Source organism: Brassica oleracea, chromosome C4, assembly GCF_000695525.1.
Source record: "Brassica oleracea var. oleracea cultivar TO1000 chromosome C4, BOL, whole genome shotgun sequence".
Taxonomy (NCBI): Eukaryota; Viridiplantae; Streptophyta; class Magnoliopsida; order Brassicales; family Brassicaceae; genus Brassica; species Brassica oleracea.
The window spans coordinates 43,063,162-43,082,691 of record NC_027751.1 but is presented as its reverse complement, the minus strand read 5'-3'; the positions used below and the strand labels follow the sequence as shown (position 1 = coordinate 43,082,691).

The 19,530-nt window shown below is 35.0% G+C and overlaps 2 protein-coding genes across 4 annotated transcripts; one reads left to right on the top strand and one right to left on the bottom strand.

Annotated features, from left to right (window-relative positions):
• Window positions 1-8,532: 8,532 nt before the first annotated feature.
• Window positions 8,533-11,602, top strand: LOC106342034 (EIN3-binding F-box protein 1). The gene is made up of 2 exons (XM_013780812.1): window positions 8,533-8,884; window positions 9,151-11,602. The coding sequence occupies exons 1-2, from the start codon at window positions 8,860-8,862 to the stop codon at window positions 10,995-10,997; spliced, it is 1,872 nt and encodes a 623-aa protein (XP_013636266.1). The 5' UTR covers window positions 8,533-8,859; the 3' UTR covers window positions 10,998-11,602.
• A 2,806-nt stretch (window positions 11,603-14,408) lies between these two features.
• On the bottom strand, window positions 14,409-18,948 carry LOC106341720 (LRR receptor-like serine/threonine-protein kinase GSO1). Of its 3 annotated transcripts, XM_013780416.1 has the most exons (6): window positions 18,464-18,948; window positions 17,677-17,832; window positions 17,129-17,197; window positions 16,945-17,019; window positions 16,755-16,829; window positions 14,409-16,629 (listed from the first exon to the last, which is right to left on the bottom strand). In XM_013780416.1, exons 1-6 carry the CDS (start codon window positions 18,849-18,851, stop codon window positions 14,435-14,437), a joined length of 2,958 nt encoding a protein of 985 aa, XP_013635870.1. In that variant the 5' UTR covers window positions 18,852-18,948; the 3' UTR covers window positions 14,409-14,434. The 3 variants fall into 3 exon arrangements, with proteins under 3 accessions (XP_013635870.1, XP_013635872.1, XP_013635871.1); XM_013780418.1 differs by lacking the exons at window positions 16,945-17,019; window positions 17,129-17,197 and adding an exon at window positions 17,521-17,589; XM_013780417.1 differs by lacking the exons at window positions 16,755-16,829; window positions 16,945-17,019; window positions 17,129-17,197 and adding exons at window positions 17,311-17,385; window positions 17,521-17,589 and having other exon boundaries at window positions 18,464-18,937.
• Between the last annotated feature and the right edge of the window lie 582 nt (window positions 18,949-19,530).

Sequence of the window (19,530 nt, the reverse complement as noted above, 5' to 3'; positions counted from 1 at the left end):
GTCGGTATATTCCGAGGAAATTCCGAGGAAACCAAATTTTGTGTTTCCTCGGAACTCCGTCGGTATATTCCGAGGAAATTCCGAGGAAACCAAATTTTGTGTTTCCTCGGAATATCTTCGGAAATTCCTCGGTATATTCCGATGATTTCATTTTCCGTCGGAATGTCCGTCAGAATACCGTTGTTTTCTTGTAGTGGTGGGTTTGGTAAGCACATCTCTCGTTATGCAAAATTTTTCTTGTTCTCGATGCTTGAGGTTTGGTGTTAAATCGAGACTCTAAGGAAACGTTTCTTCCATTTAAAAAAATAGCAAAACTCTGTGTTATAAATTATAATTTAGGGGTTCTTAACTAAATCGATTAGTATTTTGGATAAAAAGAGTGAGGTTTTTTTTTGCAGGTTGAGAAGTTGAAGGATCTATGTCTGAAGCAAAGGGAGGAGATAAAGTTGCTGACAAGCGCACTTCTGTTCAATATGCTATGATCAGCGAAATGCGAGAGTTCTGTGAGGCTAGGCAGATCATCCCTAGCCTTCAAAACCAGGTTCTTTCACTCACTGTCCAGCTCCAATGCATTGCTCAAAACCTTGCTCAGGTACTTTGTTTTTCCGATGACTAGTGTATGTCATCTGATGTTGAGAGACTTATGTTAGTGAACTACGTTTGGTGGTTTGTAGTGGATTAAACCTTGTGCTGATGCTTAACATTTCATAAACTATAACTGAGTTTATAGCTCTGGCTAGTATTGTTTGATAATAAACACAATGGGCTCTTTCTTAGGTGAAGGCCAACAAGTACGTGTCAGAATCTCTCTTAAGCACGTCCCCTACGAATTAAACCTTTTGCTTTTATTACAAACTAGGGGTTGGAGCGGATGAGTTTACAATGAAATTATTTTATTATTAAAATTATTTTAGTTTTATAAAACACTTGAAAATTCAAATGTTAAATGTTTGTTTTGAAATAGTTTAATTGTTGTGTATTGAACATTGTGTGTGTTGTTGTTTCATTTTTAATTGATACTGGATATTATGGTGGAGCTCGGTTATTTTGTTCTGTAGTGAAGCAATGTGTACGTTTTTTTTTGTTTTTGTCGTGCGGTGATGATGTTTTTAGTTAAAAGGTTTAATGTGGTGTGATGGGGAGGGATGTTTATATAACTTTGTATATGATTTGGTATTTATTGTTTAGCAAGGAACTTGTCGATATGAGTTTGTGAAACTTGGTTATGTGAGAGTGATTGTGTATATTTTGTCGCGTAGTTATGGGGTTCTGGTTGGGTAGTAACTGAGTTGCGTAAGAGTTTGTGGGATGTAACCGGCTTGTTTAACCATAGGTGTCTTCCTTCAAAACCTGTGTTGTGATATTTGTTAGGGAAGAAAAATTCAGTTATGATCTAAGTTGCTTGCTTAGTAAGATAGCTCACCTTGGGACGGTTGGAGATTGATGGTGGAAGATCCTCTCAAAGCTCAAACATTGTGTCCAACATAAGGCACTGTTTTCCTGACGTAGAGGTTTTTTTTTTTCGTCATTCGGTAATGATTAGAGGAGTTCCTACGGAGAAAAAAGTAGAGAGCCACATATTTGTGGAAATTAATTAACGCTCAGGAGCTTTTAGTTGTGAGAGAGTAGGTATTGAGAAATATTTTCAACATCAGGAGCTTTTAGTTGTGAGCTTTTAGGTTAAGATATGCGTCTTACGTAGTTGCGTGGGATGAACATTATATATAATATATGTCTTTACATATTATGAAATAATAAATATATATTGAATAATTAAAAAATCAGTAACTATTACATGTACAATTAAATTGGTGCGAAAATTTAATTAATCCAAACAATAATTTTTTTCTATTTGATAAGATATATAATTAAATTTAAATGATATTAACATACATAATATATTTTTATATTAATGTCTGTTAAATGATGCTTTTTACTCATGTTCTTTTTATCATTTGTATCTTTTATTGAAAAAAAATTAAATTACTAACAACAAAATTTTCATTATGTGATTAATAGTTTTGGTAATTTATAATTTTTTTAAATTAAGTTGGCAATATGTATTCAAAGATTTTATCAAAAACAAATTTGTTCAAAGTAAATTTCAAAATTAAAATATTTATGTATTTTATATGCTACATAATTTAATGTAAAATAATATATATACATATATATATATATATATATATATATTTAATCTTAATAATTAATTAAATAGACATTTTACTTATATGATTTTGTAATCATTTGTAACTTGTCATAAATTAAAATTTTAAACCATGGATCACAAAATTTGAATGTGAGAGTTTTAACAATTTTAGTAATTTATAGTCGTTTTAAAAAATTCAAAATATAACATATATAGAAAAATCTAAATTTTTATTATATGGTTAATGTGGTTATTTAATTTATTTTAATAGTTTAAAATTAAACAAATATGATAGAAAATATAGTAATCTTTATCAAATCTTTATTATTCAAAATCTTTAATTGCCATATATTTTAGCAACATTAGACAATTTTTTTTAACTTTTATTTAAAGATATAATAAAGAAAATTAATAATAAATTTATGGTTTGTTTAATAAAAAATTTATTATATAATTAGATAAACCGATATATTTTTCTAAAGATTCTAAGAATCTTCCTAGTGATAACATGTGGCTACAAAGAGATATTGTAATGTTTTTCAATTACTATATTGGAGATTTAAAACAGATAGTAACTCGTGTTTTCGATATTGTGTTGTCACGTTTTTATGTGTTTTTATTCAAAATTGAGATTTTATCTTAATATGTGTTTTGGTGGTCGGCATGACATGTTTGAGATGCTACCAGAATTACTAGGTTTTTTAACCGCGCTACGTGCGGTTTACATACTCTTTATTTATATGTTTTACACATGTTAAAAATATTTTATTTTGATAATAAACATATAACTGTTCCAGTTTCCAATAATTTTAGACAATAATATTATAATAAAAATATTCTTAAAATTTGTAATTTATACTATTAAAACTGAAATATAAACAAAACTATCTTTCTTTTCAACAAACTATTACATTAATTATCTTTCTATTTTTGATTCAGTTTAATAATTTCATTAATTATAAGAGAATTTTCATGTTTAGCACTTTAATTTCCTTGTATCAGTATTCATGTTATCACCATTAAAGAGGCATTTTCAAAAAATATCTTCTTCATTAAGTGGCAAAAGACTTTTATATCTTTGTTTTATATATATATATATAATAAATAATTATTTAAATAAATAATAAAAAAAAAATAATGTTTTCGAGTTATTCTTTTCAAATTCGAATTTTTTATATAAAAAATTGATATTTTTTTCAAAATTTGTTTTTGAAAATTGAAAATTATTTTTGAAACTAGTTTGTAAAATTTTTATATTTTTTAAGTATTTATTTATATATTTATTAGAATCCTAAATTTTACATTCCAAAAACCCTACTCCACCCCTCAGCTTTAAAACCTAAATCTAAATTAGTTAACCCTAGGGTTAATCTTTTTATCAGTTTACATAATTCAAACACATGTTTATGTGAATAAAATAATAACTTAAATAAAAATAATAAAAATGTAATACATTTATTAACGCTTAATTTTTCATCCAATTAACTATGTTACTGAATAAAAAATTCTTTATATTTCACTTAATTTAGTCAAACATATAAAAAATCTTTTTATTAGTTTACAAATCAGTAAGGCATGAACATTGGGTACCCATTCAGATACGAGTTGTTCCTTCTCAGTATGTTTTTTTTTTTTAGAATTAGGCCCCGCTTGGATATTTTAAATTTATGTGTGGTTTCGCGTTGGGTCCTTCCAGGTTTGGATGAGTTCGGTTCTAATGTATAGAAGAAACCTAAAAATATTTAAATAACCAATGTATCTAAAACGGGTTTAGATATTTGTACCAAAACAACCATATTACTTGATTTAATTTGGATCTTTTGAATACAATTAGTTATATGCCGATACATCTAAAATATATAACACAAGTTATGAATAACAAATATCAATATATAAAAACGTAAGAATCAATATCAGAACGGCCGCACGGGTCAAGTTCTAGTGTATTATTATTAGCTAATGCCTAGAAAACTTGAAATATGTATCTTTTGACACAAATTTTTCTAAAAACACATATCTTTTTGAAACAAAAGAGTTAACTCAAAACATATATCTTACGATTACAATTGGTTTTTCAAAAAAAAACTTAAATCGATTTAAAGTTAACACATATTAAAAATTTAAGTATATATTTTATACAAATATATTATATTGTTAGGTCCTCTTAGATGAAGAACCTGTGATTGTGATGCTCTTACGCTTTTTTAACAGCTTTAGAATTGCTGATAAAGCACGTTTGTTGATGTTTCATTGCTTCCTTCCTTTTTTCAAGTATCTCTATCTCTTGATTGATTTGTAACTCCATTAGCTCATCCAATAAATTTGTTTACCAGACTCTATTACTGAAACATGGAATCTGTATGGGACAAAGCTCAGAAGAATAAAGAGAAATGCAGCACCTGCAAGCATTTCCCGAAGATTTTTAGATTAGACGCATTGACGATTTTGATACTTTCTTGTGATTTTTTTTTTTCATCACGTTAACATCAAGAATTTTTTTTTTGAAAAAAAAGAGAACAATAACCCAGACTTGCCTAGTACTAAAGCTTGGATCTGCCGTTTGAATAGAGTAGTGGCTTTTCGAAAGTAAAACACCGTGTAGCACCCTTCCATCAATGATGGTTTCTATAGTGCAACCTAAAGCGTCATTCTCACTAACCATGGCTTGAAAAATCGATTTCATTGATCAATCTAGCCTATGCTCAAAGGGATATTCTCTCTTTCCTGCAATAAAATTATATACAACAACTGAGTGATTCCAATTCAGTCTTAAGAGTTCCGTGTTAACACACTTTGATCAAGGCTAGCTCTGGCAACACTGACGTGACCAGATCGAGGTGCTTCCCTGAAGTTTCCAATTTCTTCCATACAAACCTATCTGGAAAACATGACCAGAAACTATATGAAGACATAGACACATACACGTTAAAGAAGATGTGACTCAAGAATGCTTTTCAGACGTGTATCAAGGATGTGAACACATGAAAGGTAATAGTTATCCAATATGAACACTGCAGGAGAGATAATAGTTATCAATATGAACACCAGAGGTTTCATGTAAAGCGAGTTTATTGAAACAACCTGTCAACAATAAAGACATAGACTTTTAATAATTTGAGTTCTATATTCAAGAGATCCAATACCATAAAAGCTTATGAAAAAAGACACCAAATAAATGCAATAAGAGGCGCCCGCGTAACCATACCTGAGTGCAAAGAACTTGGAAACCATTGGAATCTACCATCTCCCTCCCACTTTCTTTCATCAAATGCTTGAACTATCTTTACTTCCACTTTAATGATCAGTTTGTTCATCTCAAAAAAGCCATTTTCAAGAACCTTTTTGAGAGGCTCAGCCGTTGGCCTTCCCCATGATAGGGCATGAACGAAGACTAATTGGGCACGATTCTGTAAAACCTAGGTAAGAAAATATAATTTAAACAATCAGATATATAAGATATTTACCTTATGTTTTTAGGATTTTTTTGGCTGATAGGTTTAACCAAACGAAGGAAAGAGCAGCGCATCAAGACATGTTTTCTAAGATTACATACCTTTGCAGATGTAGTTCGGAGAAAGTAACATTTGCAGATGTAGGATCAATATAATTGAAGAAAGAAAATATGAACATAAATCCAAAAGGTTAAAAAGAGTCAATAAACCAAACCAAATATATGAAAAGATACATAATCTCGCCACCATCATCTTCGGCAACCTTGTTGTCAGACACATCCCGTCACTGCCACTCAAAAGCCTACAGTATCTATCTCTAGCCGAGAACAAATTCACGGGCGAGATCCCGTAGCTCTTCTCCGGAGCTTGTGATTCTAAGACTTTTGCTCGGAAAATAAAAATAATTTGATGATTTATAGATGATCCAGGAAGATGCAATATACGTACAATTACAATAAAGAAGGGAGAAGTTGTATATTTTAGGGCAAATATCCAAAATAACACCTTTCTAAATTTATATCACAAAAATAGCATTCAAAAACTAAAATAACCAAAATAACAACTTTCTAAGTTTATCATTTGAAAATTTTAATTTTTTTATTTTTCAAAATTTGAAATCTTATCCCCAAAACTTCATTTCTCAACTCTAAACCCTAAACCCTAAACTCTGAACCCTAAACTCTAAACCCTAAACCTTAAACCATAAACCCTAAACCCTAAACTCTAAACCCTAAACCCTAAACCCTAAACCCTAAACCCTAAACCCTAAACCCTAAACCCTAAACCCTAAACCCTAAACCCTAAACCCTAAACCCTAAACCCTAAACCCTAAACCCTAAACCCTAAACCCTAAACCCTAAACCCTAAACCCTAAACCCTAAACCCTAAACCCTAAACCCTAAACCCTAAACCCTAAACCCTAAACCCTAAACCCTAAACCCTAAACCCTAAACCCTAAACCCTAAACCCTAAACCCTAAACCCTAAACCCTAAACCCTAAACCCTAAACCCTAAACCCTAAACCCTAAACCCTAAACCCTAAACCCTAAACCCTAAACCCTAAACCCTAAACCCTAAACCCTAAACCCTAAACCCTAAACCCTAAACCCTAAACCCTAAACCCTAAACCCTAAACCCTAAACCCTAAACCCTAAACCCTAAACCCTAAACCCTAAACCCTAAACCCTAAACCCTAAACCCTAAACCCTAAACCCTAAACCCTAAACCCTAAACCCTAAACCCTAAACCCTAAACCCTAAACCCTAAACCCTAAACCCTAAACCCTAAACCCTAAACCCTAAACCCTAAACCCTAAACCCTAAACCCTAAACCCTAAACCCTAAACCCTAAACCCTAAACCCTAAACCCTAAACCCTAAACCCTAAACCCTAAACCCTAAACCCTAAACCCTAAAATCTAAACCCTAAACCCTAAACTCTAAACCCTAAACCCTAAATCCTAAACCCCACCCTTTAACTCTAAACCCTAAGTTTGTGACTTTTGATAAAACATTAAGTACTATTTTTGTGACTTTTGACCTTGAGTGCTAGTTTGGGAACATAAACTTGATTTAGTGCTATTTTTGTCTTTTTCTCTATATTTTACTGCGATAAAAACTGAAGAAAGAATGATGCTTTAGGAGATGGGACAACTGGCTATTTACTATTAATTTGAATTTCCAATCCTACGTGGACGCGTTTAGAGGGTTTGATATCCTGGTTTTAGTATCTTTAGATGTTCTTTTTTTTCTATTGCTTTTCGTGGGCTGGCTGCAATTGGTTCTCATATAATGTTAGTGGGCTTCTAAATGTTAGGGGTTTTGAAGAATGCATTGGTTTTGCTGTGGTTGAAGATGAGGTTTAGTTGTTGATTAAACTTTGCGGTGTTATCTCCAACAATTTTCTAACTGTTTCCTCTGATGGTTTATATATTGAACGTTTTAAAATTGCACGCTCGTGATTATCATTTCAAAAGTATGATGTGACAGTCTTAGTATGTGTTACGTGGGTTCAATTTCTGATATTTCCAGAAATTTACGGTCAAGACAGGTCGATCTTGGCCAAGTTTATACGAGCCTCCAACAAGAGAAAAGACGAATGGGCGGCGAATTGACCATGAACTTCAGCCTCGGTCGATCTAGGACAGACCAACCAATCGATCTAGGACAGACCAACCAATCCATCTACGACGATCGGTCGATCTTGGTTCCTAAGCACCTCGATGATGAAAAAAGAAAAAAAAAAATACAAACGGAGAAGGATCGGATATACTCGATCAGATCGACCAGTCCTAAGATTGGTCGATCACATCCTATTATCGGTCGATCTTCACCCGTGCACATCCTAAACTCCTTTCAAACAAGTTTTTTTCTCTTTTTTTTTCCTTCTTCTCGATTTATTCTCAAAACTCCTTTCAAACAAATTATCATAACTAATTTGTTTTAAGAATTTTGAAGCTATTGTTTTATTCAGTCAAACTATGAACTTTTATTGAAACTAACCATCTAACTATTCGGCTATTGAAAATCATATTTTTAGAGAAGAAAAAGCAGAATTGTATGACCGGCAGTGATATTTTGAGTCTCTCAATTAGTTTAGATCCCACATTATTCCCACTTGAGGATCTCGAAATCAAAGGTCAAGGAAACCCGGCCGTTACTCTACCTGCATTTCTGATAAATTACATACATAGCCTCGCAATTCCCAAGGAAAAAGAAGATGGGAGATACCAAATGCAAAGGAGAGGGATAGAGTTATCCCAAGTACCAAACACCTGCGATTCTCACCCCCATTTAAACAAACGACCCCATTTTATTTACTTTTTGCCTTAACGCGCTCTGGAGGGGGCTTCCTCTGCAGTTCTTTTTTTTGTGTGGCAATAAATATAGAGACAAAATAAATAAATAAATAAATAAATAAATAAATAAATAAATTTTTAGCTTATAGGAACAGATACAATGCATTTACATTTCATCCAAAGTATAAAAAACCACATGTTCACCTCATTGTGACCCATATCCTCTCCTCTCCACCTTTATTTTTATTTCTTCCTTCTCTCTCTCTCTCTCTTGTTCCTTTTTGCCCTATACGATAGGGTTTTCTTCATGTTCATCTCTTTCTTGAACAAAAAAATCAAAGCTGATTCGTTCGTTGTCTTCTTCATCGTCTTCGGATCTATCGTTTTTGCTCTCTCCCACGGGTTTTCGCTTGTTGAATCAATAAGCGCTTTCGTTTTTCCTGGGAAGTTGGAGCTCGAATCATGTCTCAGATCTATAGCTTTGCTGGTGAGTCTCTCCTTATTTTCACTCGATCTCATCTTTTAGAGCTCGATTTCTTAGATCTAAGTGCTTCGATTAGATTTTAGGCGTTTCAATGTGTTTTTATAGATCTGAATACGATCGATCGTGTATGTGGATGAATCGAGATCTTCATGAGCTGGAATAATTTTATAGATCTGCGATTAATAGATCTAGATTTTGAGTTAATATTCTGGAATTGAATCTAAATTTAATAAGATTTCTCTCTCTTTTTTTTTTTTTTAATTTTTCAGGTGAAAGTGAGTTTTACCGTCGTGGCTCAAATCCAAAGGAAGCTAACATTTTCCTGTCCCTCGGTAGCCTCGTTGATTGCTATTACCCTCCTTGCAAGAGGTCTCGCGTCGTCGCTGCGCCTTCGCTCTTCAGTGCGTTCGAGGAGGAGAAGCCAGTCTCTATCGACGTCCTTCCTGATGAGTGCCTCTTTGAGATCTTCAGGCGTTTACCTGGCCCACAAGAGAGGACCGCTTGCGCTTTCGTCTCCAAACACTGGCTTACTCTTGTAACCAGCATCCGACAAAGCGAGCTTGATGTTGTTGACCACAAAACCGAAGATGACTCTGAAGGATGCTTATCTAGGAGCTTAGATGGGAAGAAGGCTACTGATGTTAGACTAGCTGCCATCGCCGTTGGAACTGCTGGCCGTGGTGGACTCGGGAAACTCTCTGTTCGCGGAAGCGACAAGGTTTCGGATCTTGGTCTTAGGTCGATTGGTCGGAACTGCCCTTCTCTCGGCTCTCTTTCCCTGTGTAGCCTTTCTGCTGTTACTGATATTGGTCTCTTGGAGATCGCCGAGGGTTGCCCTCAGCTTGAGAAGCTTGACCTGAGCCGTTGCCCTGCAATCACCGACAAGGGTTTGGTGGCGATTGCCAAGAGCTGCCCTAACTTGAGCGAGCTTACACTGGAGGCTTGTTCGAACATCGGAGATGAAGGCCTGCAAGCTGTTGCACGATCTTGCTCCAAGCTTAAGTCGGTGTCTATCAAGAACTGTCCTCTCGTCAGGGATCAAGGAATCGCCGCGCTATTGTCTAACACCACGTGTTCCCTGACGAAGCTTAAGCTTCAGATGGTTAATGTCACTGATGTGTCTCTTGCTGTCGTGGGTCATTACGGCTTGTCGGTCACTGAACTTGTGCTCGCTGGTCTGTCTCACGTGACCGAGAAGGGATTCTGGGTGATGGGAAATGGTATCGGACTGCAAAAGTTGAACTCTCTAACCATCACAGCCTGCCAGGGAGTGACCGACACGGGGCTTGAATCTGTGGGGAAGGGATGTCCGAACATGAAAAAGGCGTTGATCAGTAAATCCCCGTTGTTATCTGACAACGGTTTGGTCTCTTTTGCGAAGGGTTCTTTGTCATTGGAGAGTATTCAGCTTGAAGAGTGCCACAGGGTCACCCAGTTTGGGTTTTTTGGTTCTCTTTTGAACTGTGGTGCAAAGCTGAAGGCTTTCTCAATGGTGAACTGTTTGGGGATTAGAGATCTCGCCACGGGGTTACCTGCTTCATCTCATCGCAGTGGTCTACGCTCTCTGTCTGTTCGCAACTGCCCTGGCTTTGGAGATGCAAACCTTGCTGCTCTTGGGAAGCTATGCCCTCAGCTCGAAGATATTGAGCTGTGTGGGCTCAAGGGGGTAACAGAGTCTGGCTTTCTACATCTACTTCAGAACTCTCTTGTGAAGGTGAACTTCAGTGTCTGTTCCGGTTTGACAGACAGAGTCGTCTCTGCCATCTCTGCTCGCAACGGGTTGACTCTCGAAGTCTTGAACATGGATGGATGTAGCAAGATCTCTGACGCCAGTCTAGTCTCCATTGCAGCAAACTGCCAGATTCTAAGTGATTTGGATCTTTCGAAATGCTCGGTCTCTGATTTTGGGATTCAAGCATTGGCTTCCTCTGAAAAACTCAAACTTCAGATCCTATCCATGGCAGGTTGCTCTAGGGTCACTGACAAGAGCTTACCATCCATCGTTAAGTTGGGTTCGACTTTACTGGGGTTAAATCTCCAACAGTGTCGATCAGTGTCCTGTTCCACTGTCGACTTCTTAGTCGAGAGGCTTTACAAATGTGACATCCTTTCCTGATCCACCAATTCCACGTTCAACTCTATCCACCTATAATGAAGGTATCTTAGTAACTGTTCCAAGTTAAGTGTCGGCTCTTTTTCAGGCGTGTGTCTCTCTCTCGCTAGGCTCAGTATTACCCTTTTTTTCCAAGTAGTTCGGCTTCCGGTTTCTTTTTCCAGTTAATGTTGTTTTTGCAGGGGTTTCCCTTTTGATCAGGGGAACTCTAGCTTACCATGAAACCGGAATGTCGTGTGGTTGCTTGAGAATATACTTACCGGGTATTACCGAGATTTTAGGGTTTATCATCTCCTGTTTGGTATGTTTCGTTTTCTTTGCGTCGCTTGTCTTGTTCATGTTTGGTTTTCCTCGAAAGGGTCTGTGTGATGTGTACACGTGTTCAAGATTTTGTTCAGGTTGCCATGGGTTCTTTCTTAGAGGTTTGCTCTGGCTTTTGTTGCAACAAACTCTTTAAAGAGTTTTTTCTTGTTGTTTTTTTTTTCCAGAGCCCTCGTTTTTTTTTCCCTGGCACTGTACTACGATCTGTATGAACACTGTACTAAGTTATGTATATGCTCTTTGGGATGGTTTAATGAAGTATTGAATAAAATTCTCATTTCGTAATATTTTATTTTTGATATCCTTACGAGATCTGAGAAATTATTACACCTTTAAGACTGTATATGGGACAGAGAATCAGATTGTATGTGAAAACATGACTTTTTGACTTTGATTTACGTTTGTGTGTGTCCTAGTCAAAAACGAAATGTGGTCTAGTTCAATGAATGTGGTTGATGAGAAGAATCTGGCCAACGATTATATTTGTGTGGATACGATATGATTTGAGTGGGATTATAATAAAGTAAGAAAGCGAGTCATTATTAAGAGTATTCGTTGTCGCTATTATTGTTATTTGTTGACTAATCTTAATCATTAATTAAGATGGGCCAAGTTCCCAAATTATGAACCCTCAAAGTGGAGACAAGGAATCATTGGAAGCTGAGCGTCTTCTTCCACACAATCTTGATCGTAAGTGATAGTAGAAGAGGTTGAATAACATGGATTTTTTAGAAAAGGTAAATCCAAAGCACATGTAAACGAATAAAAAACAAAGTGGACAGACGGACAACTCTTGAAGTGATCGCATAGATTTTAACAGATGATAGCACTGCTATTCTGGAACAATTCCCTTTTGAAACTGGATCTCTTAAGATACCTCGATCTTCCTCTATTAACAAAGAAAATGAATGTCCAAGATTACGGCTCTCATATCAAGAATAAGAGCTAGAGTTGCGTCCTGGACTGCGAGGCATTTTTCTTTTGCAGGTCAGCTACAATTCATTAGTTCTGTTATATATAGTATAACAAATTTTTGGATGTCGGCTTACAGATTGCCTAATAAGTGCATACATGAAACTAATAGTATATGCTCGGCTTTTCTCTGGTCTGGCCCGGTCTTGTCGACTCAGAAAGCTAAAATAGCATGGTCAGATGTTTGTAAACCGAAAGACGAAAGAAGTTTAGGTCTGAGAAATCTAACTGAAGCAAACAGAGTATCATGTCTAAAGCTTATCTGACACATACTGTCTGCTAGATCATCTTTGTGGGCAGTGTGGATGTGGAAATATCTCATCAGGAAAGGTTCTTTCTAGAATGTTAAGGAGAAGAGTGTGTTAGGGTCTTGGATATGGAAGAAGTTATTAAAACTGAGACCTTTGGCTTTGCAATTGTCTAGAGTGGAGATAAACAGCAGCTCTATTACATCCTTTTGGTTTGATAAATGATTGCCACTGGGTAAATTAATTGAGCTAACGGGGGATAGAGGAAGCATGGATCTTGGTATTCAAGTAAACTATACGGTGGAAAGAGCTATCCAGATATGTGGACCAGAAGGCACAGAGTTCCTGTCCTTCGGCTGATAGAAAAGGAAATTGTGGATCTCAGAAACATATGGCTTAATCAGTTGGAGGATGTCTGTCTATGGAAAAGAGAGAATGGAGAATTTAAATCTGGTTTCCTTACATCTCAAACATGGAACCTTACAAGAGTCCAGTCGCCGAAAGTGTCATGGTTCAAAGGAATTTGGTTCCCTGAAGCCACTCCTAAATTTTCTTTTCTTTCTTGGATTGCAATGCACAACAAGCTAGCGACATGGGATAGGATATTCAGATAGAATCCTCAGGCTATATCCACTTGCTGGTTTTGTAAATCTGCAACAAAAACTAGAAATCATTGTTTTTGAGTGCTCTTTTTCCAAAAAAGTTTGGAGTGAGATTATTAGAGATATGGCGGGTAATGGGAGTTTATATCAATCGTCTCTGGCAGTTCATATGTAAATAGATTACAAGAGAAACTTTGACATTCCTATTTCGATATTGTTTCCAAGCTGTGGTTTATGCACTATGGCATGAGAGGAACGTCAGAAGAGTGGGTGACCCGTCAAAGCCAACTCTTTGTCTGATTGCTAAGCTAGATAAGTTGGTTCGGAACAGAATCACCTCGATAAGGAGAAAAAATGGTGGGAAATATGAGAAGGCAATGGCAGTTTGGTTTGGAAGAAGATAATGGAGTTTTATGGATTAAAAAAAAGTGTCTAGAGATTATGATTGAGTATCCCCTAGACTATATTTGCGAAGTGATTTTGCCACATGTCATTTACACAATCAATTTCACAAAACAAATATGACATGGCTACTGAAATTGATGACATGGCTTCAAGAAAAATATGACATGGATAATTTCATTTAATGTTGATTTATATTTTTGGAAAACTTATTAGAATATGGTAATAATTCATATATTACATTTAATATTGATATTTCTTTTTGGTAAACGTTTTTTTTTTAAATATGGTAATAGTTCATACATCAATTATAAAAAAAATATATTCATATATAACATTTCAAATTTTGAAATATTATTATTTTTGTATAATTATACAATTTGTATTATTAAAGCTTTCAAAAATTTATACAATTTTTTTAAAAATTAAATATTTAATCGTAAGATCATTAGTTTGTTATATATCTACAAATTTTATAAATATTGTTTAAGTTACATTTTTGATAATTATACAATTTTATATCATTTTTATTAGTTTTATACAAATTGATTTAATATATATCAAATCTATATTAAATATTAGTAAGAAAATAGTAAAATCTATAATATTTAATAAAATGTATTTTTAAATATAAGTTAAATTTAAAAAATTCCTTAGGAAAACATCTAGTTTCTTTGTAAAAAAGAAGCAGTAAACTCTGTACAAAGGTTTTTTGAAGTGAATAAAATTTAAAATTCTTTCAAAAAAACAAAAAAAAAAGATTTTAACAAAAGAGAAAGATGTGAACTTTTAAACTTTTATATTCTTCAAAAAGTTTAACTAGGAATAGGTGCTCGAGTCTGAAACACTCGAAAACATGTTGTGCGATAAGATTCCACATTTGGCTCAAATGATTTTAAGGAAACATAGTTTTTACTGAAGCAATGAAAGCATCAATAAGGCGTAGCAATGATCGACGCCAAGGACAATCAAAGCACATAAGTAAAAGAATGCAAATCAACGCTGTCAAATAAGTTGAGCTAGTGCTATAATAGAATACCAACATGTCAACAAAAACTTCCTCGTCCTCTTCCCCTCCTCCATTATCTTCTTCCTCTGACCTCTCCGTAGCCTGATCACAACTTATATTAGTTGGTAGTCCACAAAGAAGAGGATTACCTACATAGCTGCTCTTGTCAAAGGTATTGAATTGCCTTCCTTGGGGAACCATTCCTGACAAATTGTTGTAAGACACATCAAACACAGCAAGAGAAATAAGGCTGGTCAGCTGTTGAGGAATGCTGCCGTGCAACATGTTGTAGGAAAGATCAAGGCTCTCAATATCCTTCAGATTAGAGAAGCTGGATGGTATAGAACCCGACAAGAAATTTTGAGATAGATTAAGTGCTCGAACTCTCGAGAGGTTCCCAATCTCTTGTGGGATAACACCACTTAACTCATTGCTTGACAGATTCATTCCATACATATAACCAAGTATACCTTCACTGAACTCGGTTCCACCAGTATAAGAATCATACCTTTCTTTTGTTGCAAAATTTATTGCAATTTCATGATAGGTTGTGTACTTTACTACGAGCTTCTCCACCACAAATGTAGATTTGTAATATTCCAACTGAAAGCTCGTAGGGTTGTAATCACTACCAATGTAGATATTTGTATCCTCTTCTGCCACTCCGAGATCAAATGATAAGTTGTAGAGGCATGAAGGTATGTAACCACTGAGTTTGTTATGTGAAAGATCTAAAATTCTAATAGTTCTCAGATCACACAGCTGCCTTGGAATTGATCCTATTAAACTGTTTCCCCTCAACAAAAGAATACTTAGCTCTGGGGGATCCTCCAAGTCGGTACTGACAAACTCCGGGATACTCCCTGAGAGCTTATTGTTCCGCAGATCAAGTATTCGGACACGACGTGCCAACAATGTGTCTGGAATTGGTCCTGTGAAGTTGTTGTCTCGTAGGAAGAGATATCTCACGTAGTGACCAACGTATGAAGGTATGGCTCCAGATAATAAGTTTCCAGAGAGGTCCAAAAGTGAAACTGAGGACATGTTCCCCAAAGACGGTGGTACTGTGCCTTGGATGTTATTATCTGATAGCAATAAAAATTCCAAATTAGATAGGTTAGATATCCAACTCGGAATTGAACCTGTGAGAAGATTGTTGGACATGTCGAGAATCGACAATGTAGCGTTGGAGCTAAGCAGACCAACTCCCATCTCCCCTGTGAATAAGTTGTTATCCAATCTCAACACATCCAATGAAGTAAAGTTTGTTACTCTAGGAGGGACATGGCCAGTAAATCTGTTGTGAGAGAGCTTCAGGTATTTCAGTGAAAAACAGCCGGTGAAAAAGCTTCTAGGTAAATTCCCAGAGAAGTTATTATAAGATAGGTCAAGAAATGAAATGTTCTTCATCTCGCCCATTGACGATGGAAAATTTCGTTGAAATCCATTATTTGAGCCGTTCATGTGTACAAGATAGGGAAGCAGACGGCCAATGTTATCAGGGAACAGCCCACCAATATCATTCTTTGAAAAATCCAATAATTGCAAATTATTATGCACTATTGTAGTAGGCATCTGGAAGGTAGTAAATGAATTATTCTGCAAGAGTAAGACTTCAAGTTGTGTATTATTCTCTAGCAGCCAAGTAGGAACGTTTCCGGATAATTTGTTGCTGGATAGATCAACTAGGCGCAAGTTCTTTTGGTACAGAAAAAAGGAAGGGATTTTTTTCAAGCTGCAAGATCGTAGTACAGCAACACTGAGTTGAAATTTTGACTGCCAAGTACTCTCTGACTCTACTTGTAGCATATCAGACGTTGTTGAAAGTTTTAAAACCTTGAGCTTTGTGAGGTTGGCAAGTGGGTTGAGAGATAATATGCCTTTGAAGTTGTTGTTTAACAATGATAGATACTCCAGGGACTCAAGGCTACTGAAACTAGACGGTAGATTTCCACTAAATTGGTTGGATGAGAGATCAAGAACCCGTAGCTTTTTCAAGCTACCTAGACAAAGTGGAAGTTGGCCAACAAAATGATTTTCACTGAGATCGAGCTCCCGCAGATTCTTCATTTCACAAAATACTGTAATAAGATGGTTTGAAAACAAGAAGATAATGAGAACAATAAGAAGAGTTGTATTGTACTCAAGAATTTAGGAGACACTTCTCATACATATAATCTTAAAAGGAAAAGCAAACATAGGTCACCTTCTACTGGTATAGGTCCGCTGAAACTGTTTTGAGCAAGGCTTAGCAGTTCCAAGTTGATCAAGTCTTTTAGTTCTGAATAATAAGGAAGAGGCCAAAGGATTATTATACCTTGAAAATGATCGTTGTCTGAATATAAAGAAGCTATACATGTCCATTCGTAATAAAATAAACCAAAAAAAAAACTTGCCTCGCAGTTCCATAGAGCTAGAAAAATCATTGGAACTTAGATTTAGAGCTTTCAGCTTTTTGAGGTAAGAAAACTCTGCGACACAAAAAAAACAAGACACTTATAATTAATATAAAAACGATTTATTTATGAGATGGCATAAAGTAATTCAACAATTATGGAACAATTGACTTAGATATCCTACCTAGCATGGAGCCGTTTAGAAAATTTCGACTCAGATCCAGCAGTTCCAAGTTTGTCCAATCTTTTAGTTCTGAAACAAAATATAGACCAAGACATTTCACCTTGAAAAATGATCATTGTTAAATATAAATGAGCTAATTTCATCTAACACTAAACAAAAGAAGAAAAATGGAAGAATCTTGCCTTGTAATTCCATTGAGCTGGACAAGTAATTGGAACTTAGATTTAGAGTTTTCAGTTTTTTTAGGTGAGTAAAATCTGTTGCAAATCAAAGAGACACAAATCAATGCACATTTAGTTAATAAGAATATAGGATATGTACCGAGTTAAATCTGTTACAAGTTATACACTTAAAGACAAAAGACATTGACATATAGTAGACGTAGATGGTACCTGACAAGGAGCCCTTTAACATGTTTAGACTCAGATCCAACAGTTCCAAGTTTGTCAAGTCTTTTTGTTCTAAAAGAGAGTCCAAGAGAATGTAAGAATAATAAGAACAAAATGAGTGATAGCAATTGTAGCGGTTACTAAATTAGAAAAACACACCTTCAGCAGGAAAAGGGCCTTCAATCAAGTTATTGTGAAGAAAAATAGTTTTAAGTGATGATGCACCATTAAGAAAGGGAAATATGCTGTCGTTAAATCTGTTTGAAGAGAGATCCAAAATCTCAAGGTTTCTTAATCTCCTTAAGCTTTTATAACCTGCAAACAAAACGCCCATTAACAAGATATCCTAATCACTTCAGTAAGTACATTTATAATTTTAAGCAAAAGAAAATAGGAGAATTGAACTGTATGGACTTACATCAACCTTATTAAAGATATCTCATAAAAAATTCTCAAAAATTTATATAATATAAATATTATGCGAGTATCTCAATCAAAATCATGAAAAACTCTACTCAAAAATTTTCCAATGAAAACTTTTGAGTTGAGTTTCCATACTTTTGAGATACTTATTTTCTTACCAACGAAATACTTATATTTAATTATTAATATTTATTTATACATTTTTGTTCATTAATATTTATTTATAGATATACTTTAAATTGGGTTGAAAACCCCATGGTAAAGATATCCATTATCCACAATGGAGTTGCTCTTAAGACAAATATGATACGTATTAGTTACTGTTTCTTTTAAGCTCCAATATATACATGGATGAAGTATTGATTGTTAGAATCATACAAGCAATATAGAAGTTTTAGATTTCTTACTTCATAGTGTTCTTCAGTCTTCACTATAACAGAATACTTAATTGATTGTAATGTTGTTCTACAGGGCCTAGACATCAGAAAGGGTAATCTAACGCTGTGAAAAACCTTAAGAATACCTTCAACATCATCAAAGAAGCCATCAAATCCGTTCTGCTCGACGGATAGGCTCAGACTTCGAATATCTTCAAAAGGTTGTAGCAAAGAAATATTTAGGGGAGAACTGAAGTTTTCAAACACCATGTCACCAATGGATATCCCGATAACCCGACCGCTTGTACGATTGCACTCAAGGCCCTCCCACAGACAGCAATCACTTTTTGTATCATTAGTCCAAGTAGGTTGAACAGTATCGTATCCCCATTCTACACTCAGTGAGATAAGGTGTTTCTTGAGCTCCAACAAAGCTTTTCTCTCTTTCTCAATGCAGCTTTTGCATCCATGTAGCTGCCCCAACAGTAATACCACCCATATCAAGAATTGGCCCAAGAAAAGCTTTCGTTCCATTGCAAATAAGATATCTATAGAAATAAGCAAATGAGATAAACTTCAAAGCAATTTGGGAAATGGGAGTTTTAATGAAAATTCTAACACGGTTATAAGAATACAACACGATACGTACGAACGCATACTATTAAAAGGTTGAAGTCTCTATTAGTGAAAAAAACTTTAGGCGTGTAGATATCGTTTACTTTGAATAGTCTATGTCGAAAACACCTATAATTGTATTATATACATGTGGCCTAAGACCCATATCCGTATTCCAAGAAGCAAGTGAAGTCAAGTCTGGGGTGCAATATATATATCTTTGTTACGAAAGTCAAAAATAGGAGGAGGAGCCGTTTTCGTTGAAAATATAAAAGATGTGGAACCCGCTGCACTATTTGCACAGTAAATTTCTTTTCTATATATATGATCGATTTCGATCATTTGAAAACGCATCATTCACTCTTCTCTTCCCTCTGTAATAATCTTTTTATCAGTGTTATAAATTCTACGGGTATAAATTTTGTCCTTATTTAAATTTTCGCGATACAATAAAATTTCAGTTCTTTTCATAACACGTTATCAGCACGATCACTCTGCGATTCGGTAAAATTTATTTGTATCATTTATACCCTGTTATAATGGTCGGTATACCGCCTCTACTATTATTTATATCATGTTATAATGGCCGGAATACCGC

Coding starts and splice junctions, on each gene's coding strand:
- LOC106342034 (XM_013780812.1), top strand. CDS start 8,860: ATGTCTCAGATCTATAGCTTTGCTG. Junction 8,885..9,150: donor TCAGATCTATAGCTTTGCTG/GTGAGTCTCTCC, acceptor TTAATTTTTCAG/GTGAAAGTGAGTTTTACCGT.
- LOC106341720 (XM_013780416.1), bottom strand. CDS start 18,851: ATGGAACGAAAGCTTTTCTTGGGCCAATTCTTGATATGGGTGGTATTA. Junction 17,020..17,128: donor TCTAAACGGCTCCATGCTAG/GTAGGATATCTA, acceptor TTTGTGTCGCAG/AGTTTTCTTACCTCAAAAAG. Junction 16,830..16,944: donor TAGCTCTATGGAACTGCGAG/GCAAGTTTTTTT, acceptor CTTATTATTCAG/AACTAAAAGACTTGATCAAC.